Source organism: Dendrobates tinctorius, unplaced genomic scaffold (genome assembly GCF_039654945.1).
Source record: "Dendrobates tinctorius isolate UK_male_01 unplaced genomic scaffold, ASM3965494v1 ptg000209l, whole genome shotgun sequence".
Taxonomy (NCBI): Eukaryota; Metazoa; Chordata; class Amphibia; order Anura; family Dendrobatidae; genus Dendrobates; species Dendrobates tinctorius.
Window position 1 is genome coordinate 2,537,796 of NW_027361876.1, and position 25,030 is coordinate 2,562,825.

At 40.7% G+C, this 25,030-nt stretch overlaps 1 protein-coding gene across 1 annotated transcript in view; it reads left to right on the top strand.

The window, feature by feature from the left end:
- SLC38A1 (solute carrier family 38 member 1) overlaps window positions 1-25,030 on the top strand; it is an 87,801-nt gene that overhangs the window by 44,364 nt on the left and 18,407 nt on the right. The window contains exons 5-10 of the mRNA XM_073554243.1: window positions 11,825-11,898; window positions 12,158-12,250; window positions 14,812-14,893; window positions 23,330-23,412; window positions 23,782-23,840; window positions 23,951-24,070. Of these exons, the coding sequence (XP_073410344.1) occupies window positions 11,825-11,898; window positions 12,158-12,250; window positions 14,812-14,893; window positions 23,330-23,412; window positions 23,782-23,840; window positions 23,951-24,070 (511 nt within the window). The remainder of the gene's footprint in view (window positions 1-11,824; window positions 11,899-12,157; window positions 12,251-14,811; window positions 14,894-23,329; window positions 23,413-23,781; window positions 23,841-23,950; window positions 24,071-25,030) is intronic.

Here is a 25,030-nt window from a genome sequence, read left to right on the forward strand (position 1 = left end):
TGGGGTATCAGCGTACTCAGGACAAATTGCACAATAACTTTTAGGGTCCTGTTACCCTTGGAAAAATAAGAATTGAGGGTGAAAAGATCATTTTTGTGGAAAAAATATGATTTTTTAATTGAATGGCTTTATGTTATAAACTTCTGTGAAGCCCATGGGGGTTCAAAGTTCTCACCACACATCTAGATAAGTTCCTTAGGGTGTCTAGTTTCCAAAATGGTGTCATTTGTGGGGGGTTTCCACTGTTTTGGTACATCAGGGGTTTTCCAAACGCGACATGGTGTCCGATCTCAATTCCAGCCAAAAACGTCAAATGGCGCTGCTTCCCTTCCGAGCTCTGCCATGCGCCCAAATAGTGGTTTACCCCCACATGTGGGGTATCAGCGTACTCAGGACAAATTGCACAATAACTTTTAGGGTCCTGTTACCCTTGGAAAAATAAGAATTGAGGGTGAAAAGATCATTTTTGTTTAAAAAATATGATTTTTTAATTGTATGGCTTTATGTTATAAACTTCTGTGAAGCCCATGGGGGTTCAAAGTTCTCACCACACATCTAGATAAGTTCCTTAGGGGGTCTAGTTTCCAAAATGGTGTCATTTGTGGGGGGTTTCCACTGTTTTGGTACATCAGGGGTTTTCCAAACGCGACATGGTGTCCGATCTCAATTCCAGCCAAAAACGTCAAATGGCGCTGCTTCCCTTCCGAGCTCTGCCATGCGCCCAAATAGTGGTTTACCCCCACATGTGGGGTATCAGCGTACTCAGGACAAATTGCACAATAACTTTTAGGGTCCTGTTACCCTTGGGAAAATAAAAATTGGGGTGAAAAGATCATTTTTGTGGAAAAAATATGATTTTTTAATTGTACCGCTGTACGTTATAAACTACTGTAAAGCCCTTGTGGGTTCAAAGTTCTCACCACATATCTAGATAAGTTCCTTGGGGGGTCTAGTTTCCAAAATGGGGTCACTTGTAGGGGGTTTCCACTGTTTAGGTACATCAGGGACTCTCCAAACGTGACATGGCATCCAATCTGAATTCCAGCCAATTTTGCATTGAAAAAGTCAAACGGCGCTCCTTCCATTCTGAGCTCTGCCATGCGCCGAAACAGTCGTTCCCCCCCACATATCAGGTATCTGCGTACTCAGGACAAATTGCACAATAACTTTTGCAGTTCAATTTCTCCTGTTACCCTTGGTAAAATAAAAAAAATTGAACCTGAAGTATTTTTTTTATGAAAAAAAGTTAGATGTTCATTTTTTTTTAAATATTCAAAAAAATTCCTGTGACGCACCTAAAGGGTTAATAAACTTCTTGAATGTGGTTTTGAGCACCTTAAGGGGTGCAGTTTTTAGAATGGTGTCACTTTTGTGTATTTTCTATCATATAGACCCCTCAAAGTGGCTTCAAATGTGATGTGGTCCTAAAAATAAAATGGTGTTGTAAAAATGAGAAATCGCTGGTCAACTTTTAACCCTTATAACTTCCTAACAAAAAAAAATTTTGGTTCCAAAATTGTGCTGATGTAAAGTAAACATGTGGGAAATGTTAGTTATCAAGTTTTTTGTGTGCCTTATCTCTGTGATTTAAGGGCATAAAAATTCAAAGTTGGAAAATTGCGAAATTTTCAAAATTTTCGCCAAATTTCCGTTTTTCTCACAAATAAACGCAAGTTATTTGAATGAAATTTTACCACTAACATGAAGTACAATATGTCACGAGAAAACAATGTCAGAATCACCGGGATCCATGGAAGCGTTCGAGAGTTATGACCTCATAAAGGTACAGTGGTCAGAATTGTAAAAATTGGCCCGGTCATGAACGTGCAAACCACCCTTGGGGGTGAAGGGGTTAAAGAGTCATCCTGCTCCACTTCCATATTTTAATAATGCAAGTGATTAATGTCACCGTCAGTTATAGAAAGAAGCTCATGAAATATGCTACGAGCGCTATTATATCACTAGGTTTTAAAGTTCAACAATCAGCAAAGACATTACTTGCATTGCTAAGAAAGGAAAACATGGTTGGGAGAATTCCTCTATTATTTATCTACTTGTGTCTGTAAAAAGCATTTTGTTCTTTTGTATTACAATGCCAATATGCTTCTAAAATTACAAATATATTTTTAGCATTAGACACATCTAATAATACATCATAACAATAAATCCAAAATATAGTCATTGAAAGTAATATACAAGTTAAATGGCTATACCAGTAAATCATTTAAAAACACAATGTAGAATAAATAATTTAAAATATAAGTAGATGTAAGGACCTTCTTGCTTCCTGGATGCCCATAATTGTTCCCTTATGATATATTTAAAGGGAACGTGTCACAATGAAAATTCAGTCTAATCTGCAGGCATAATGTTACAGAGCAGGGGGAACAGAGTAGGTTGATATATATTTTTGTGAGATAAGATACAGTATAACCTGTGATTTATTCATTTAATCATAGAATCATAGAATCGTAGAGTTGGAAGGGACCTCCTGGGCCATCTGGTCCAACCCTCTGCTCAAAGCAGGATTCGCTAAATCATCCCAGTCAGATGTCTGTCCAGCCTCTGTTTGAAGACTTCCATTGAAGGAGAACTCACCACTTCTCGTGGCAGCTTGTTTCACTCATTGATCACTCTAACTGTCAGGCTATGTGCCCACGTAGCGTTTTAAAACGCTCACTAAAAACCGGACTCCTTCCCAGAAATCACGCATTTTTTCTGCGCGATTTCACCTCGATTTTGCCGCGATTTTCGCCTGCGATATTCAAGCACTTTCCAAGCGATTTGAAGCATCGCTTGGAAAGTGATTGACAGGTTGGTCACACTCGTTAAACATAGTGTTTGACAAGTGTGACCAGGTTTTTACTATTGAGGCCGCCTATGCGGCCTCAATAGTAAAAGATAGAATGTTAAAATGCTAAAAAAATAAAAAAAAATCGGGGTATATTTACCTTCCGGCGTCCCGCGCTGCCATCCCGGGCCACAGCGTTCCCAGTAATGCCTTGCGAGACCTGTGATGACATAGTCTCGCGTTGCTATAGCGATCTCGCGAGACCGCTAGAGTCACGCGAGACTACGTCATTACAGGGCGTTGCCGCAAGGCATTACTGGGAACTCTAGGCCGGGAATGCAGCGCCGGACATCGGAAGGTAAATATACCCCAATTTTTTATTTTTTATTCTTTTTTTTACAGGGGTATGGTACCCAGGGCCTGGAGGAGAGTCTCCTCTCCTCCACACCGTAGGTACCAACCGCACATGAGACGCTTATCTTCCCGCATGGTGGGCATAGCCACATGCGGGAAGTAAGCGATTCTCATGCATTCCTATGGGTGCGGAATCGCGGCAATTCTTTGCGATTCCGCACAAAAGAATGAGCATGCTGCGATTTTTTTCCGCGATGCGATTCCGCCGCGGAAAAAAGCGCAGCATTAGCACAGCATGTGCGGAATGCCATAGGAATGCATGCGGGGCGTTCTGTACACGATTTTTAAACGTTTTCGCTGCGTTTTCGAGCCGAAAATCGCGGCAAAAATGCTTAAAAATCGCTACGTGGGCACACAGCCTCAAAAAGTTTTTTCTAATATCTAATCTGTGTCTTCTCCCATTCAGTTTCATCCCATTGCTTCTAGTCTTTCCTTGTGCAAGTGAGAATAAAGTTGATCCTTCTACAATGTGACAGCCCTTTAGATATTTGTAGACAGCTATTAAGTCTCCTCTCAGTCTTCTCTTTTGCAAACTAAACAATCCCAAATCCTGCAACCTTTCCTCATAAGACAGGGTTTGCAGACCGGTCACCATTCTGGTTGCTCTTTTCTGAACTTGCTCGTTTGTTGATGTCTTTTTTAAAATGTGGTGCCCAAAACTGGACACAATATTCCAGATGAGGTCTGACCAAAGAGGAGTAGAGGGAAATAATGACTTCACATGATCTAGACTGTATGCTTCTGTTAATACATCCTAGAATTGCATTTGCCTTTTTTTTCTGCTGCATCACACTGTTGACTCATATTCAGTCTGTGATCTATTAGTATACCCAAGTCTTTTTCACATGTGCTGTTGCTTAGGCCTATTCCTCCCATTTTTTCATTTTTATTGCCCAGATGTAGTACTTTGCTCTTTCTGGGATTTTCAGTCCGGTGGGTGGTCCTATCACTGACTGACAGCTTTCTATGTATAGGAGTGCATGTGGAGAAAGCTGTCAGTCACTGACAGGGCAAGTAAAATATGAAGACCAATTGTTCCAGCTCTTCCATAAAAAATTCCTTTATTTTGTCACAATAAATACATGATCAGCTTCTTAGCCAACATCAAGGCACACAGCGAGCTACGCGTTTCGATCGCTGCTGCCATCTTTATCAAAGCTGAGCTATGAGTTAACTTTTTGTATTGAAGAACTGAAATAAATTAACTTTTTGATGATATTCTAATTTTGTCAGATGCACCTATAACTCTGCAAAAACACTGAAACAATTGACTTCAAATCTTAAAATAGTGAATATGATATGTAAGGAAGCACCATAGGAACCACCGAAAGCCCTGTGGACTAAAACGAAAAAAAAACTTAGTATACAAAAAATATGTATATATAAATTTTATAGCTATTAGTTTTGTTTACATATTTATGTCTGATAAAAAGCCGTGAATGAAAGATCTTCATTAATGCCATTTCGGAGCGAAAGCTTAGAGTTCGAAAATCCATCTGGATTCCTTCTGTAAAAGGAAGGAGTTAGACATCCACCAAGGACATTTAATGAAACCTTTTAAAGGCCAAATACCTGCAGACCCTGACATTTACCACCGTGATGGTGTAGACAATGTCAGGCGACTGTGGTCCTTTGTTCTTGAGATGATTCCAGGGCCCGAGATTGATGGTAGAAATATGTTTCTGAAGATGTTTATTCAGTTAATAGATCTTATGACATGGACTTTTTAATTCATATTTGACCTTAACTATAACCTTAGACCAACAGTTAAATGCATTGCTGAAGCTGGAATTGTGTCCTGGATGTGGGATGGTGAAACTGTTTTTCCTTAGGTAGCATTAAGGGACAAACATTGCAATTGCCACAAGGTAAAGAACCCCTGAGGTGAGTCCCAGTACCAGTGGCCCTTCCGAGAGGACCTGTCAAGCAATTTATTCCCCAAACCTCAGGCAGCATGAATCATAGCCTGATTGCAAGATTACAGAAAGTTATATCTTTCTCTGAAACACCATAGAAGACAACTTAGAAGATGGCCAGAAATGACACAAGTCCAGCTCCATCCAAAGCCAGCTTCTCCTAGTGCTGCTGCAGGTAGTTGACAGGGTTCTCCGGTGAGTGTACATAGGGAGAGACCTGTCGATGTGCTGTAGCAGCTTGAGGAAGAGTCAGATGGTGGTGTGGCTGTGGTACTGGCAGGCATGCGGGATGCAGTGACGAGTCGCGAGACAGTTTTGTGTTTTCGGTAATGACTTTTACAGGTTTGTAGGTACCTATCCGCAGGGGTAGGCTAAGCAACCGAACAAATAACAAAACTTGTCCTCAGAGGGACTCAATACACACACACATGGAGATATAAGAACACGACTAAATCCGGCAAAAGCCGGTCACTATAGAGCCGCGGTGTGGCCGACTACGGGTCCTTAACTATAAAGTGTCAACTTAGCCATCCCGACGTCCCTCGGCCTCCTGGATGATGGTTCCTCAGCGTAGCAGCCACTGGGCCCAGCCGCTGAAGATCTTTCGTAGTCTTCGAGCGTTCCAACGCTCCGGTGAAGCAGGGGCACAACAGGCCCTGGAGTAGTCCTTGGACAGATGAGCTGCAACCCCCGGATAGGGGCAAGCAGCGGCGATGCGGGGTGGCAGCTGGCAGGCCACCTGCGCAGCCAGCGACTGACACGGACTGGAGAGGGACAGTGGTGGCAGCTGACAGCACTGAGCTAGCCGCGGCCACAGGTAGAAGCGGGGCCCCAGCCGTAGGCTGACGTGAGGCAGCAACGGCCGCTGGGACCCATGGGCAGGCCGCAGCCGCGGGCAGGAGCGAGGCGGCAACGGCCGCGAATGTCTGCGGGCAGGCCACAGCCGCGGGCTGGAGTAAGGCGGCAGCGGCCGCTGGTCGTCTTGGCGCCGTCCCACTGATGTCCAGGGGAAGTGTTTCTCCTGTCTCTGGCCTCCTTCCTGGCTCCAGTGAGTCACTCTGGCTCTCAGTCGCTCCCACGGTCTCCTGCTCCTTCGGTCCCGTTCTGCTGACTCACTGTGACTACCGTTCCCCGCCCCTTTTATATTGGCTCCTCCATCCCACCTGTCAGTCTCCACGGTCCGTCCCTGAACTCTGTCCCCCGGAAACAGTTTCCCCCGGAACCTAGGTGACGGTCCCCTTGGTTCCGACCCAGACACTCAGCGGGGACCCTCTCTCCCACATGGCCACTGGCCAGACTAGTCTAGTTGACGACTAAGGTCTCTAGCCAGACCTTTCAAAAAACTGGAATGCTGGAGCTTTTCAGAGAATGGACATTGTTCAGCCAGTCTGTAATTCATGTTGACAATGGTTTGAACACTTTGAATTATCCAACAGGTTCCCTTTAAACACACAATTCCGGGTGTCCCTTGATGCCCTGTCTGCACTAATACCAAGTACAAAGTGTTCCTGATGGTTAGTGAAAACGCAAACTAATCAGAACCTCCAATAGATACTGAAAAAGTGATTTTGTTTCCCAGTATTTATGATCCGAGCATCATACAGTGAAATCATATAGTGCAGCAGTAAAAGAATACCAGTATCATGAATGGTAAGCATATTTACTACACAAAATGGGCATATTTATATATGCATATAAATCTACAATGTTTAAAAGAAATTAAATAAAACAATAAATAATAGATATATTTAAAGAGGAGCTGTCAGCCCTCCTGATTTGTCTGTTTTAGTAATACTTGTTCTCTCTCCATATTAAAGCACCACTCCAGCATTTCTTTTCAGCACTTAAGTGGTGCTACTAAACTAAGGTCCCTGCCTCATCTTTTATCCACCCTGCGATGCATTCACCGTTTTCCAGCGCCACTCCAGTCCCACAGCACCATCTTATGACTGTAGTTTCAGACTGGTGGGAAGTAAGATGTTATGTTACAAACTCTCAATGCAAGTCCATTAGAGCCAGAACCAGGTTCTAATAGAGTTGCATTGAGTTGTGACCTCCAGCTCGCTCCATGAAACATTGAAGCAATTGGGCAGGTCACTAAATGCAGGAGACCAACAAGAGCAGCTGCAAAAGAAAGTGAAGACAGCGGAGGGTAAGTATCAGACTAGGTGCCCCTTCTTACATTAGAAGCACCACTCCAGTGCTTCAATAAAGAAAATGCTGGAGTGGTGCTTTAAATAGCAATTCTGGGGCATTGTTCAATAGAATTCACCATTGTGTGGTCCCCTAATATTACTCCTAGGGCTCGCTTATATGAGCGTATAATATGGCTGAGTGCTATCCAATGTTTTTATCGGACATCACTCGGAGCAAGGTATGAGGTACTGCAGATCTGCTTTTTTTCTCATGTCAATTTGGCTTTGAGGCAAAAATTAAATAATCACAATTGTCCCAATGCAAAATCAAGAAATGGCACTTCATATACTACAGATATGCAAAACTGGAATATAGATTGTACTCCAGAAAGAAGAGATCCAAATAGTAAAATATTCCAATTTATTTCAACATTTAAAATAAAAAACTAAAAAACAGGATGTCTCACAAAGGAGACGTCACCACAACAATGAGTTTGAAAGAAAATGAACTATATATGGCACAAAGAGATTGTATATATATAAAGGCACCACCATCAAAGATCATCAGTATGCCCAGACATTCACAATAAAATAAAAAATTATCCATGCCTAAAAAAGATATTTCATCAGTGATCAGAAAAATAAATGAAGTATTTAATCATAATAGTCATGGATAAATAAAGTCCATATCAGTGCCACAAATTAGACAGTCATAAAGCGATAAAATCCATACAATAACAATGCCACATCTTAAAGGAATACTGAAAGCTAGAAAAAAGGCGCTCAAAAATACAAAGATGTCAGTAATAACAGTAGAGGTGGCCATTTAGTAAAGTTGATCCAGCTTAAAAAAGTTAAAGAAATACAATAGAAACCAAGTGGAAAGTGCTCAAGTATTCAGATATCCCTAATAACAGTAAAGTGCCCAGTCACAGCCCTCCAAATCCCAAAGTACGGGAGCAGCAACAGAGGAAATAAATATTAGGGCAAAGTTTTTACCTGGCAAGTTAATGTTGTGGCGTCCCCTCACCCCTAAAGCACACATGAAGAGCTCAAACTCTTTGTTTTTCAAAGAGAATCTGTCAGGTCCCCTAAGTTTGCCAAACCACCTCTATAGTGTTAAATTGGCTTACATCTGTGTTATACCACAATGCTTCATGTTATACAGAAATGCTTCGATATTGTAAAAAGCAACTTTTATGTGCCATTTGGTAAATGCTAATAACTTAGGACTAGTCCGTCAAGGTATCACTTTCCCCCCCGACTAAGTCGATTTCATATCCTGTAATAAGGCCTAGGGGTGCATGATTAATATCCTCTCTTCTGGGGTCGAACTGACCCCAGGCACTGGCATTGTCTGCTGCCTGGCTGCTGCCTATGTACAACTGTACTGCTCAGCGCTCCTCGCGGGATTTAACAGCCCAAGAGATTAGTGCACATTGACTGAAGCTGTCCTCTGCTGCTGGGTGCATTGCTCTCTCTCTGTGCTGAATGTAACATTGTGCCAATCAGCTCTAGTCAGAGTCTTATGAAGGTAACGTTTCACCCGACTAGTCCTTCCTCATTAACATGTACCGAAAAAGCCCATAAGTTTTTTTTTTAGCAATATAGAAGCATATGTGTTTGACAGCATGTGCTGTATGCAGGCATTAACCAACTGAACATAATAGTGACAGTTTGGCAGGTTTGCTTGACCTGGCATGTTCCCATTAAAAAATATAAGTCAATCTTATTACATGCAGTTCCTTGGTCAAATATGTTCTAAACCTTGTAAAATTGTGTGTGATCTATTCTAAGTAGTTCTACATAATTTACTCTAAGGGCTCATACTCACTTGCGAGAGACTCGCATGATTCTCGTGCGAGTCGCTTGCATGAAAACCTGGAACTGCCGCTGGCACTGGGACCGGAGCGTGCGGCTGCATAGAAATACATGTAGCCGCACACTCTGGTCCAAGTGCCAGCGGCAGAGCCAGGTTTTCATGCGAGAGACTTGCACGAAAATCGTGCGAGTCTTTCGCAAGTGAGTATGAACACTAAAAACACCAAACGTGAGTCACCAGAACTGTTACGAAAAAAACTGCCAGTTTCGCAAGTTTTGTGTTTCCTTTTAGTAATTTCCTCATACTCTCATCTATAAAAGATTGTTTGAGACATTAGACTGTTAAAGGGAACCTGTCAGATCCAATGACGCTATTATCCTGCAGATATACAGCTTATCCCACAGAGTAAGGCTGGGGTCACACTGCGTTATGGCAGTCCGTTAGACGGACTGCGTTACACCGCGGCATAATGCGGTGTAACGCAGTCCGTTAATCCTGCCATTAACCCCCATTAATTCTGTGATGGAGCCTCGAACGAGGGCTGCAGCGTCCGAGGCTCCGTCACCGCTAGCGCAGATGAAGCACCTGCGCTAGCCGTATAGCATAATGCGATCGCGTTATGCTATAGCGTTAACGCAGTATGAACCTGGCCTTATGAAGGTGGCCGGCCACAGGACGGACAGTGCGGCACCGATGAGAAAATGAACTTTATTTCTCCTGTGAGCTGCCGGCTTTCAATCATGATAGCAGCAAGGATTAATATTAATAGGATATAAAACCTAACTTTTAATATAATCTTGTAAAAACAAACAAAACCACAGAGAAAATGCTCAAAAAATACACCAGTGCAGATAATTAAATGGTTTTTTCTCACCCTTTTATGTCCTGGAGAAGGTCTTGCTTATGATAGGGAAACGGGGAAGGTATAGGTGCGGAATATAGGCTGTCCTGTTGTGCCCTGTGCAGGTCTCCCGTCCTCACAAGGACAGTCCCCAAGTGTGGTACTGTCCTACAGAATTTCCCCTTAGTTCCTTCATGACGTGTTTCATCCACTGGTCAATGCGGGCTCATCAGGGGAAGAGGAATATATGTGACGCGCCCCAGAGGCCGTGGGATACTCAGCGCCGGGCCCGTTAACTTCAATGGGAAATGTCACAGTGGCAGTGACCCGGTCCATGGCCTCAGGCGGTCATGTAAAAGGGGACTATTGATTAGGGATAAAGTTTATGTAATGATTCGTGACGCCAGTTGGAGTGTTCGACTGTAGTATAGCCGGCACTGCAGATGATCCCAAGGGGAGTAGATGGTGATGGCAGTGCAGATGTTAAACCCTCTCCAACCAGGGCCGACCCTCAGAGATTGTGATGGAAGTAGAAGGCATGGAGTAATAAGGCAGGAGACAAGGAAAGTCACTTTAGTATTTACTGTAGTTCAGGTGCAGTTCAGAGGAGATGTTACAACTCTCACCAGGTTACAGTCTGCTCTGGAGAATGGGAGTTATCCTTTCTCTCTGCTGCTGTGACTCAGTGTATGCTTCCTGCTCCAATCCCTTCTGGGACCAAGGCTTCCCAGAGTCTAAAACTTCCGATATAGCCTCTACTCACTGTGCATTTCTCCTTTGGCAACTTGCAGCATGGATCCTGTGTGTGAGCAGCTCAAGTTCCCACTTGCACTATCCTTCACTGATCCTAGTTCGCTGCAGCTTTCCAGGGGAAAACACGATGCTGTTGGTTGTATAAATCCACACAGTCTCTCAGCTTACCACCCTGCTCTGAAAGCATGGATGGTCTAGGGGCTGCCACCCTGATGATTCTTAGCTTTCACGCCTGGATCGAGCACATGTGACATGGCTCCCAAGAGCGTTCTTCTCCTCTTCTTCTCACACTGAAAAACAACAGCCCTTAACTCCTCCCCCTCCCAGTTAGGGTGTGTCTGCAAAGCTCTAAGCTTCAGACAAGTGAGGCAATGAGGAGAATTGTGTGCGTGTTGTGGTCTCTAGCAGAGAAAGCATAACTCCCATTGCTCACAAAACACATACAAACAAGTACATATTTAACCCTTTTGTGGCAGTAAAGACGCAGGGCACCACATATGAAGATCTACAGGGTTCAGATTTTAGGAACCAAAGTAGAGTCTTTAGAGATAGGATAGGGCCCCTCATCATAGGAATACCCTTCAAAAAATTCTGAGTCCCCAAAGACTCTATTATGGTTGCTAAAAATACTATGATCCTAGCTTGATATAGTAAAGGAATGTACACTGCACAATTACCGTGAATGAGCGCTTTCACTATACATGTAGTCTAAACTGCGTGACGATCATCGAACAAACAAGCAAAATGTTCGTTAATCAGATAAAATGATCTGTTGATTTTCACAAAAGATAATCATTGTCGGCAGCACACAGTTCGATTGGACTTACGTTGCCGAGAAAAATTGCGGCCTATATTCACACAGAACGGTCTATTATAGATCAGCCATTAAACAATTGCTGATGGCCGAACGTGTTCCTGGTCAGAGGTTGTATAACGGTGCACATCAAACAGTGTAAAGAAAACTATGTATAGATCCAAAAAATCCAAGTAATGCCAATGATGCAGTGAGTATTTTTTATTATACCATTTGGAAAGCTGAGCTGACTATTCTAGCATCTCCCCTTTATACAGTACATCAAATAGGTTATGATCTCAGACTGTATACACTAACTGAAAATTCTGATCCAAAATGTTTTCCCCCTTACTTTTTAGGGTGCTCCTAATTTCAGTGACTTTGTTATCTATCTATTCTATCAACCTCCTACTGAAATGTTCCCAGGAAACAGGTAATTTATTTTTTTTTATTTATTGTTGCTTTTTCATTAATTATTTAGTACTTTTGCATAAACATGCTCATAGCACTGACACATTTTTAGAAATGGCAGTTTAGATATAAAAATACATTCTTGCATGTGAAAAATAGAAAATAGATTAAAAGAAAAAAATACATAAACTTCAGCAACAGAAAACCATTTCCTGTGTTTACTTTGTGGTCTTTGCTAATGGAGATTATTAATACTAAATAACAATGATTCATGTGGCCAGGCTGTATGGTGTATGAGAAGCTCGGGGAGCAAGTATATGGCACTCCAGGAAGATTGCTGGTCTTCGGATCAACTACACTTCAGAACACAGGAGGTAAGTGCTTTAATATTTGTGTCCCAAAAAGTCCCAATAATTCCACTACAGGGTGGGCCATTTATATGGATACACCTAAATAAAATGGGAGTGGAGGGTGATATCAACTTCCTGTTTGTGGCACATTAGTATATGGGAGGGGGGAAACTTTTCAAGATGGGTGGTGACCATGGCGGCTATTTTGAAGTCGGTCATTTTGGATCCAACTTTATTTTTTTCAATGGGAAGAGGGTCATGTGACACATCAAACTTATTGAGAATTTCACAAGAAAACAAATGGTGTGCTTGGTTTTAACATAACTTTATTCTTTCATGAGTTATTTGCAAGTTTATGACCATTTATAAAATGTGTTCAAAGCGCTGCCCATTGTGTTGGATTGTCATTGAAACCCGTTTCTCCCATTCTTGACACACTGATAGCAACACTGCAGAAGAAATGCTAGCACAGGCTTCCAATATCAGTTGTTTCAGATGCTGCACATCTCATATCTTCACAGCATAGACAATTGCCTTCAGATGACCCCAAAAGATAACAGTCTAAGGGGATCAGACCGGGAGACCTTGGTGGCCATTCAACTGGCCCATGATGACCAATCCACTTTCACGGAAGCTGTTCATGTAGGAATGCTCGGACCTGACACCCTTAATTGATGGTATGGTGTGGTATATGGGGTAAGATACTGGGGCCATTCTTCATCAATGGAAACCTCAATGCCACCAAATATTTGAAATTGCTACATGATGATGTGTTGCTCTGTTTATGCTCTGAAGATGGCACGTTCCCTGAGTTTTACCAGCAAGATGGTGCACACCACATTATGGGTGTCAGGTCCGAGCATTCCTACAAGGAATCTGACACCCTTAGATTAGCATTTCTTCTGCGGTGTGGCTGTCAATGTGTCAAGAGTGGGAGAAGAGGGTGGCATTGACAATCCAGCACAATGGGCAGCACTGTAAACACATTTATAAGTGGTCATAAACTTGTAAATAACTTATGAAATAATAAATTTTTTATGCACTTTTCCTGCATATTTTGCACACAAAATCAATTTTATTGCATTAAGCACTTTATTTTTCTGAGGTATAGGTGACAAGAATTTATATGAAATAAGTGAATGCTCATTCTGAGTGGCGCTATACACCATTTTCTCAACAGTGGATTTTTGTGCATTTAATAAAAGGCTGTGCTTTTTTCAATAGGGTGGCTAGCATTTTATATGCAGCAGACAATTATTGGCACCTCCTTGCATTTAGCACTTTTTTCATTGTGAAATTTGCACACAATCTAATAATAATAATCTTTATTTTTATTAATAATAATAATCTTTATTTTTATATAGCGCTAACATATTCCGCAGTGCTTTACAGTTAGCATACATTAGCATCACTGTCCCCGAAAAGCTCACAAGCTACATTCCCTATCAGTATGTCTATGTCTATTACAGCAAGCATTTTATTATAATTTTTGCTATCTATCAAACAATAAGTTTTTGATTACATGAGTTTTATGGTGTTTTCCTGTCATATTTTCTGATATGGTTTCTGGGCTGTGTATTATCATGGCATTTTGTGCATATTCCCTTGTTTATTTTATGTATTGAGTAAATAATAAATTTTGAAGAAATTTATTATCATGCTGTTTGCCTCTTTTTCTGCCATTTACTAATGGCAGCTATGAGTTTTTCCAGCAAGATGGTGCACCTCCACATTATGGGTGTCAGGTCTGAGCATTCCTACAAGGAATCTGACCCCCTTAGACTAGCATTTCTTCTGCGGTGTTGCTATCAGTGTGTTAAGAGTGGGAGAAGAGGGTTATATTGACAATCCAACACAATGTGCAACACTTTGAACACATTTTATAAGTGGTCATAAACTTGTAAATAACTTATGAAAGAATAAATTTACATTAAAACCAAGCACACCATTGTTTTTCTTGTGAAATTCTCAATAAGTTTGATGTGTCACATGACCCTCTTCATATTGAAAAAAAAATAAAGTTGGATCCAAAATGGCCGACTTCAAAATGGCCGCCATGGTCACCACCCATCATGAAAAGTTTCCCCCCTCCCATATACTAATGTGTCACAAACAGGAAGTTGATATCACCAACCATTCCCATTTTATTTAGGTGCATCCATATAAATGGCCCAGCCTGTGCATTTCTTTTGTGTGAGAAGAGTCAGGTTTTATTTTTCAGGTAGATTTTTTAAGTTTTTAGTTATTTAAATTATTAAATTATTTGATATATTGGTTTTCATACTTAAAAGTGCACCAGGTATTGTAAATAGGAAGTCCCAGAATATGTGAGGCCAGGTATAAATGGAGAATTAGTTTGTGTACGTGAACATTTGGTCCACATTGGATCTTCTTCCTCTTACGAAAATTAACTCCTTGGTTATTTATGGTGGGGTAATTTTTTCAGAGTGGAAAAAAGACCAACATAGTCTGAATCTCTAAGATGTAAGACCACAAAATCATGATCCAGTACAGGGAATCATTATTTTTATTGTTATCATAATACTAATTTGTGATTGAATCCTTTCTCTTTTTCTGTCTTACAGCAATGCTGAGTTATCTATTTATAGTGAAAAATGAATTACCAAATGTTATTAAATTCCTGATTGGAATGGAAGATACATTATCGTAAGTGGAAAGATGGCTTTTATGGATTGTGTTTCATGTAGCCTTTAGGCTACTTTCACACTTGCTTTGTTTTGCAGCACGTTTTTCCCACAAAAAAACGCATGGAAAAAATGCATACAAACGCATACAAATGCTGGTTTTTTTTCAAGCATTTTTATGAGCATGCATGAAAAAAACGCAGCGTTTTTATGCGTTTGTATGCGTTTGTAGTGCATTTTTACCGCGTTTGCGTTTTTTCCAACATTAGTTGGCCCCTCACACTAACTCAAACCATGACTTTACTAACCCTAACCCTAACCCTTAACCAAACCATACCTTAACCCTAACCCTGACCCTAACCCTTAACCAAACCATACTAACCCTAACCCTAACCCTTAACCAAACCCTACTAACCCTAACCCAAACCCTAACCCTAACTCTAAACCCTAACTAACCCTAAACCCTAACCCTTAACCAAACCATACTAACCCTAACCCAAACCCTAACCCTAACTCTAAACCCCCTTAACTGACCCTAACTCTAACCCAAACCCCTAATTTCCACTGTCTAACCAATGGTCAACAAAAAAACGGTGTCTTGCTGTAAAAAAAACGCATTGCGCGCGCATGCGTTTTTTTAAGGCAAGTCGGACGCCCAAAAAATGCAACAGGATGCATTTTGTGCGCCCGAGCGCACACCACAAAAAACGCATGTGTATGCGCACATAAGCGCATCCCATGCAAAATATAGGGGGATAAAACACATGCGTTTTTAGCGCTAAAATACAGCGCAAAAAAATGCAAGTGTGAAACCAGCCTTACTTGATGTTTTTGGTTAGATGAGTATGTCTATAACTGTTGAATGTTAAAAGGGTTATTCTGGTAACGCAGAGTTATTACCTATACATAAGACATGTGGCTCCTTAATACACTAAGCAGGGCCAGCTCCAGGTTTTTGTAGGCCTCTGGCGAAAGAGTGTCAGTGCGCCCCTTTAACACATACCACAATTCATGATGCTCCGATACGGCAGAGAAATATAGATATAGTACATTGATAAAGATTTCACTTACTTCTTACATGAGTGATATCTATTGTAAATTCTACAATAGCTCAGAAACTGGTGAACCCTCGCTGCAAGCCCTGGTGGGATTCAAAAGTTTTCAGTTTAGACTGGACAGTACAGTCCTCCATACAGTATTATGGGCTCCATATAGTCCTCCATACAGCATAATGAGCTCCATATATTGCTTCATACATAATAATGGGCCTCATACAGTTGTGCTCAAAAGTTTACATACCCCGGCAGAATTTTTGCTTTCTTGGCCTTTTTTCAGAGAATATGAATGATAACAACAGACCTTTTTCTCAATTCATGGTTAGTGGTTGGGTGAGGCCATTTATTATCAAACTACTATGTTTTCTCTTTTTACTATGTTTTTCTGAAAAACAAAATTAAGGAAAAAAAAGTACATATATTTGGTATCATCGCATCTGGAGCAAAAAACAGTCTATAAAACGGTTATATCATTTATCCCATATGGTGATCACCATAAAAAAAAGATAAATAAAAAAACATGGCAAAAATATAGCTTTTTTGTCATACAGGCACACAAAACAGAATAAAAAGTGTTCAAAAGATCACATACAAACGAAAATGGTATCAATAAAAACGTCATCTTGTCCTGCAAAAAAAAACAAAAAACTTTTTTATAGCTCCAGTGACAAAAAAGTAAACAAATTACAGCTATCACAGTGTGATGATGGAGAAACAAAATAATTGTTTGTAAAAAACTGATTTTAGTGGGCCTAATCACTTTTACCACACGGTGAAAGACGTGAAAAAAATTAATAAAAAACCTTTATGAATTTCTGGTTTTAAGTCACTCTGCCACCCAAAAACAAAAAAAAAGCAATCAAAAAATGTTATTTAGTCCAAATGGTACAAATAAAAATGACAACTCATCCCACAAAAAAAACATGATCCCACACAGTTCTTTCAGGGGAAAGATAAAAAAAAAGCTATAGCTCTCAGGATGTGGTGATGCAATAAACAAGCCCTTAGTCATATCTGTCATCTGTCTTCGGAAAAATAGAGGTTGTCCAGGGTTCCTAGTAGTTCCTAGGATTTGGAAAAGCGACATCGACATAGCTCCCAAAAAGCAATCCAGTAAAATCCCCTCTTGGAAAGCCAAATGGCCCCCTCTTCTGAGACCCGCAGTGTGCCCATACCACACCATGGCGTAGCTGCAGAGGGGAAAACATACTTAAAGGGGTTCTCCGGGTCTAATCATTGATCTATTTGCTCAATAATTCTTCATTATGAGATCGATGGGAGTCCAACGTTAGCATACCCACCTATCCAGTAAAAACTGCTCCTGCAGCGGCCAAACATAAGCGATGTATGGGCTGAACACAGCAGCACTGCACATTGCTTAGTAGACAAGTACTGAGCTTTATCCCCCATTGAATTGAATGTACTGCAGCATCCTCCAAGCAAAATGTGGGGTTGCTGTATATAGCCTGCACATCACTTAGGCTAGGTGCACTGTGTCCTTACACCTAGCCTGCAGTATACGTCTGGAAACTTTTCCAGACATACTGCACATGACCATAGCTGACCGGAATGCGCCTGTGTTAATATACACGAAAGCGCAGCAGATTATACTTTACAATTAGGGGGGACAGTGCAAAGAGAGGTATACGATACAATGTACGTCTCATTACAGTGGGTCCCTATGATTGCCGGATGCTTCAGTATCCATGCTGACAGTGCACACTGATGTGAGCATAATTCCCAAGAATATTCATCCAACAGTGTCCACAAGCGCAGTGTGGACCTAACATTAGTTCAGGCCACTGCCAGAGCAGTTTCAGCTGATTGTGAGAGTGTCGGACCCTTAGCAATCTTTTTTTGAGACAAATCAACATTTGTTAGGTCCTTTTCACAATCTATGTGGCTTGCCTCCAGAAACACAGCCTGGGCACTATGTATTCGACACTAAAATTGCATATTTGCAAGTTTCACTCTGCAATATCAATTGCGCATTAATTTCTGGAGAACTCCAGTGGGGTCAAAATAGTCACTGCCCCTAGATGATTTCCCTGAGTGTAATTTGCAAAATGGGGTAACTTTTTGGGGATTTCTGTTGGTTTAGAAGCTTAGGGGCTCTGCATTTTGGGCCCACAAACTACACCAGGAATCTCTGCACCTTAAAAGCTAAATGGCGTTCGCTCTCTCTTCTGAGCCCTGCTTTACGCCCAAACAAATGCGTATGACCATAGATAAGGCATTGCTGGATTCAGAAGATATTGCAGCACGGTGGCTCAGTGGTTAGCACTGCAGCGCTTGGGTCCTGGGTTCAAATCCCACCAAGTGTAACATCTGCAAGGAGTGTTTACATGGGTTTCCTCCAAGTACTCTGGTTTCCTCCCACATTCCAAAGACATACAGATAGGGATTCTAGATTGTGAGCCCCATCGGGGACAGTGCCAATGATGTATGTAAAGCGCTGTGGATTTAATGGTGACATATAAATGAGTAAAAATAAAAAAGTTTGGGTCCTTTTCCCCTTAATATTCTTTGTGAAAATTAAAAAGATAGAGCTAAAACAGCATGTAAAAAGGTAATATTTCATTGTGGGTTCAATATGCTCACCACTCCACTAGATAAATTTCTTGAAGGGAGTGGTTTCCAAAATGTGGTCATTTGTGGGAGATTACTGCTTTTCTGACAGTAAAGGGGCTCTGCAAAAGTGGCATGGTGCTTACAAACCATACAAGCAAAGATTGTTTCCCAAAGCATAACTTATTTCTTTTGGAGCTCTCTCCTGTGCCCGAACAGGTGTTTCCTCCAACATATGGGGCATTGGCTTACTCAAGAAAAATTGCTAAAAAAAATTGGGTGGTCCACTCATTACTTATGAAAATGAAAAACTTGAGGCAAAAGAAACACTTTTGGGGAAAAAAATAATTTTCATTTTTCACTGACTGGAAGCACCTGTGGGTTCAAGATCATCATCACACCCCTTTATATATTCCTTGAGGGGTGTAGCTTCCAAAATGGGGTCACTTGTGGCACATCAGGGGCTCTGCAAAAGCAACATGGTGTCTGCTGTCTATTCCAGCCAATTTTGCTCTCCAAAAGTCAACTGGTGCTCCTTCCCTTCTGAGCCCTGCCGTGCATGCAGCCAAACAGTAATTTTCCACCACATATGGGGTTCCAGCATACTCAGAAGAGTTTTTCATTTTCACAAGTGTAACTGGAGAAAATGAACCATACAATTTGTTTCTCCTAACTTCCTAACAAAAAAAATTAAGCAAAATAGATATGGCAAATGTTTTTTATCATCTAAAAAACACACACTGGCACTCCCAAGTACATGGTGACTAAAGTTGCTGGGAGTTAGACAGGTTCTGTGTGCCAGCCTGTCTGAATACTGATTAAAAAATGGGAATAGCCACAAAACTTCTGCTCTATAGTACCTGATAACAACAAATGCCCTATAGCTGTACAATAAAGCAAACCTAAAAGACACTTACACTAAGGAGCCCATAGCTCTCAGCTTGTGGATGTCATGCTTTTGCCACACCACCCGATTGCCTCGTTAGTCAGTGGCGTTGTTTACGGCCGGAGCGCGCTGCATTTGAGTACTCCTGCAAGCCTTGGGGAGGTACGGTATCGGGAGGGCGCACCCGCAGCATATCGTACGCCTCACCAGGACCTCATCAGCATCTATTTGCCAGGACAAAAGCTACAACTGACCCAATATAGCAAGGAACATATTCGTATTATCTGTGGAAAACATGCATACCCGAGCATACTAGCCTGCAGCTCTTTCCCACACAAGCATTAACGCACATATTACCTTAGTGTGAGATTTTAGGGTCGGTTCATCTCATTCTGTTTTTCTGTCAAAGACTGAACTCCTTGTGTTTCCTCCCTCTACTAATGTACCTATACCCGACACTGCCATTTCTGTGTGTGGTTCCACTATTACTCCCCAGCAACATGCCCGCTGTCTTGGGGTCATACTTGACTCCGAGCTTTCCTTTGCCCCCCACATTCCATCACTGGCTCGCTCTTGTCATCTGCACCTCAAAAACATTTCTAGAATTCGACCTTTTCTTACTTTTGACTCTGCAAAAACTCTTACTGTTTCTCTTATTCTTTCTCGTCTCGACTATTGTAACTCTCTTCTAATCGGTCTCCCTCTTACCAAACTCTCCCCTCTCCAATCTGTCTTGAATGCTGCAGCCAGGATCATATTCCTCACCGTTCGTTACACCGATGCCTCTACCTTGTGCCAGTCATTACACTGGCTACCCATCCACTCCAGAATTCAGTATAAACTTCTTACCCTCACCCACAAAGCTCTCCATGGCTCAGCACCACCCTACATCTCTTCCCTTGTTTCAGTATACCACCCTACCCGTGCCCTCCGTTCTGCTGATGACCTGAGGTTAGCATCCTCAATAATCAGACCCTCCCACTCCCGTCTCCAAGACTTTACATGTTCTGCACCAATTCTTTGGAATGCACTTCCAGGTAAATACGATTAGACCCGAATCCCCACAATTTTAAGCGTGCCCTGAAAATGCATTTATTCAGACTGGCCTATCGCCTCAACACATTAACCTAATCTATCCCTGTGTGGCACAGCCAAAAGTTTTACCATAACCATGTTCCCCGCATCATGTTCCCACATGCTTTATGCATCCATTAGCGCTCTGTGTCTGTACTGTTACACACTTAACATTATGGCTGGTCCATACAATCAGGGCAACTGTTACCACCCACCTTTCGTGTCTACCTCTTTCCTCAGACTGTAAGCTTGCGAGCAGGGCCCTCATTCCTCTTGGTATTTGTTATAATCTATGTGATTATTGTTATGCTGTAATGTCTATTGTCTGTACAAATCCCCTCTGAAATGTAAAGTGCTGCAGAATATGTCGGCGCTATACAAATAAAATTTATTATTATTATTATTTTATTTAAACAATGGCAACTACCCAATAAAACAACAGGTGAGTTCCAAATATTGCCATTTTTTAAGCTAATACCATAGGACACATCAAAATACCTCCTTTTGACCACATTTTAGGTTTGCCTTATTGTACAGCTATAGGGCAATTGTTGTTATCAGATGCTATAGAACTGGAGTTTTGTAGCTATTCCCAATATTTATTATCTATTTTATGTGATATAACTATCTGGTTTAAGGGCATAGGCATAAAAAATCAAAGTTGGAAAATTGCAAAATTTTCAATTTTTCCTGTCAAATTTTTGCTATTTTCACACAAATCATGTAGACCAAAATGTACCACTATCATGAAATACAGTGTTTCATTAAAAAACAGTCTCAGAATCAGTGGGATACGTTGAAGCGATACAGAGTTATTACCTCTTAAAGTGACAGTGGTCAAAATTGTAAAATTTGGCCTGGTCAGGAAGGTGAAAACAGGCTCAGAGGTGAAGGGGTTAAGGGTTCATTCATGTGGCAGGAGAAATACATAAAGGCACTACAACAATGCATAGGGAACATATGGCTCCTTAGTACAGAGCTGCATGGTTTCCATACGCAGCTTTAGAGGCTTTTTTCATACTTTGTGTGTACAGACATTTCTCTATAAATACTGTACTTATTTCCAGTAGAGCATGTCATGAAATCCAAACGAAAAAAATATGTATGCCTAAATATGAAATCAAAAGCATATGGAGGTAAAGTAGAAGCCGAATGGACACTTTTGTTCTCTGTGTAAATATTGTGGCAATGAGCATGCTTGAACACAGCACCATTTATTTTCTATACACCCAGTACAGAGCTAACAGTATACCCTTTTAACCCCTTAGTGACAAAGCTAATTCCAGGCCAAATTTTAGAAATCTTACCAGTGTCATTTTATGAGGTAATAACTCTGAAACGCTTCAGCATATCCCACTGATTCTGAGATTGTTTTTTTTCGTGACACATTGTACTTCATGATAGTGGTAAATTTATTCGATATGACTTGCGGTAATTTTTTAAAATATTGCAATTTTGTCAAAAATTTTGATGAAAAAAATCGCAATTTTCAAACTTTCAATCTTTATATGAAGTCTGTCATGCTGTACAAAATAATTAATAAATAACATATTGGATATGTCTACTTTACAGCTGCATCATTTTTCAAATGTCATTCTACTTTGTTAGGATGATAGAAGGGTTGAAAGTTTAGGAGCCATTTCTAATTTTCTCAACAAATTTACCAAACCTGGCTTTTTTAGGTACCTCTTCAGATTTTAATGGACTATGAGGTGCCTATATATTGGAAACTCCACAAAAGTGAGGCCTTATTAAAAAAAACGCACCTCTCAAATACTTTAAAACTTTTTTTCAGGAATTTTTTAACCCCTCAGGTGCTACTTAAAAATTAATTCAAAGCGGAATGAAAAAAACAATGTTTTAGAAAATGTAGCTTTAGCCCCAATTTTTTCACTTTTGCAAGAAGTAACTCCAAAAAGTGGACCCCACCATTTGTTACCCACTTTCCTTTGAGCGCAGCGATGCCCCAAAAGTAGTCAAAAATTTCTGTTTGGACAAATGGCAGGGTTCAGAATAATATTTGAATTTTGGAACACAAATTTGGCCGAAAGAGATTGTGGGCATTATGTTGCATTTCAATGTGAAGCAAAAAAAGAAGAAATATGCAGTACTCACCGATATAGCTGCAAAACTGTGCGTCTTTATTTCACATAAATTCCATCAAATGTGTGGACATGCAGGACGTTAGAGGAATGCTAGGGGAGGGAGGTGCTGGACAACGGCCGTTTCGCGATTACTCGCTTCTGCGGGTCCAGGTGGACCAACATGAAAAATTCCTTTGGTTGCCGTGTGCAAGCCGGCAGCTCTCAGCAGGCGCATTGTGCATGCGCCCACCATTTTGCCTCATGAAGAGGAGGAGAAGGGCCAGAGAATGGCGCATCTGGTACTAAGGTACCGTTTGGGGCTTGTGGACACCATTTCTCTCTCCTCTGACATGTTATATCATGTCAGAAGAGAGAAAAATAATGTTTATACCAGATCTCACTTTTTTTTACGTGAATGGGCACCAGAAAAACCAACCCTGATCATGTTCTTCATGGTCTCAGCTACCCCCAGTAGCTGAAGCCCCAAACATTTTTCTACTTTTGGGTGCTCTATTACCTTTATTCCCGATCCCCACTTTAAAATGGCGATGAAGGCCCCTTAGCGATCACCGTTTTTATGCATATTGGCAGTCCTTAAAGGGTTACGGGCTCATGCACAAGGCAGAGTACATTATTTTTATTGATTTATTTTACTCACTTAGCACTTTAAGGTCATACATTGCATAAAGGCACTACAACAATGCACAGAGGACATAATATTTGTAATTGGTATGCATACAATTGTATATGCAGTCAGTCAGACTCATCATTTATTCCTTTTTGCTTTACAGGCCATGGTATTTGGATGGACGATTTCTACTTGTTGTTGTAACTATTGGAATTATTCTTCCATTGTGTCTTCTCAAGAATTTAGGTAAGACAGAATCTGCCTATCCCAAATTACATATGGTAATTTGGCAAGTGAGAAATATTTTATATTTCCATAAATATATTTGTTACAAAATAGGCTAGAGATATATAATGCATGGAATTCCAGCTTCTCTAATTTAGAAATATTTTGAGAAAAATTGATTATACCTAAAATCTTGCAACATATACTATATGTATCTATTCAAATTCAGTGACTGCCATCTGCTGGTGGAGAGCATTATTGCTGTTCCTTCCTAACTAAACATTTGTGCAAATCATCTGCGAAAGAAAAAAAAATATAAAGAGTATCGTCAGATAACTATAAGCGCTTTAGGACAGCTTTAGACTTAAACATTATATTTAATCCAAACAGGATACCTTGGCTATACCAGTGGGTTCTCCTTGACCTGTATGTTTTTTTTCCTTGTGGTGGTAAGTTCAGAAATATCTTCATTTACATTTTAAGATTTTTTTTTTATTTATACAGTTATTTTACGACAGCCCTTTTTAAACTTTTTATGTTCTGCATTTTAATCTTCCAGGTGATCTACAACAAATTTAAAATTTCCTGTACTATAAGTAATAATGGAACGTCGCACATTCCTTACAATACATCAGTAGAAGAACAGTGCACACCAAAGTTTTTCACATTTAATTCTAAGGTAGTAATCTTTTACTTTAAAATTATTTTATTCCAGCGTTTCATAATCTGTAAAGTCTGATAATATGATCCTTGTTTATGTATCAGAGAAATGCAATGTCATGTTTAAAGGGAATCTGTCAGCAGGGCTTTGCTATGTGAAGACAGCATGCTGTAGAGGTTAAACACCGATTTCAGAGATGCCTCTCTTATCAGGCCCTGAGGTTTTGTTTACCTGTAATGAATGTTTTAGCACCAGGAGGTTATCACTGGACACAGCCTCCTGGTCCAACTCCGCCTCCTCCTGTGACAGGCAGCTCAGGGTCTATTGACAGTGTGCATGGAGAGCCTGATGTGGGCGTGGTTAGCTTACTCAGCTCTGCTTCATTGCTAAATCTAAAAGCTCTGATTGTGTGAGAATGGCTGCACCCAGTAAACTAAGTGATACATTGTTGGATTTTGGTCTCTTTAACTACATCATGCTGCTCTCAGATGAGGTAGAAAAAACTGCTGACAGATTCCCTTTTAAAAGACTGCAATTATTTTGGGAAACACTTCTCATAAAAAAATCTAAAGTAATACTAATAGATTTACATTAAACAGGTTGTCCCATCTAGGACATTATAGTATATCAATAGGACGGCATTGTGACATGTATATATTTAGAAAATAGGACCCTTTGTCAAACCATTTTGATTAGAGAGGTCCACAGCTCTCCCACCAATGGCTACCCTTCCTGTGAATATGCACCAAATGTCTGAGAGGGATGGAACAATCATTTAACATTTTTTTTCTGGCTTATTTATAGATTCACTTCTTTTTCAAGCTATTTAGATTTGATTCTTTCCGATGTTAGCACGAGTATAAGTATGAGTAGTATTTCCTAGATTAATACAAGATTACTGCACAGTAATCAATTGCTATCCTTCCACTATTAGACAAATTACAGACATGTCAGTGTTGAATCAGCAAAACTAAAGTA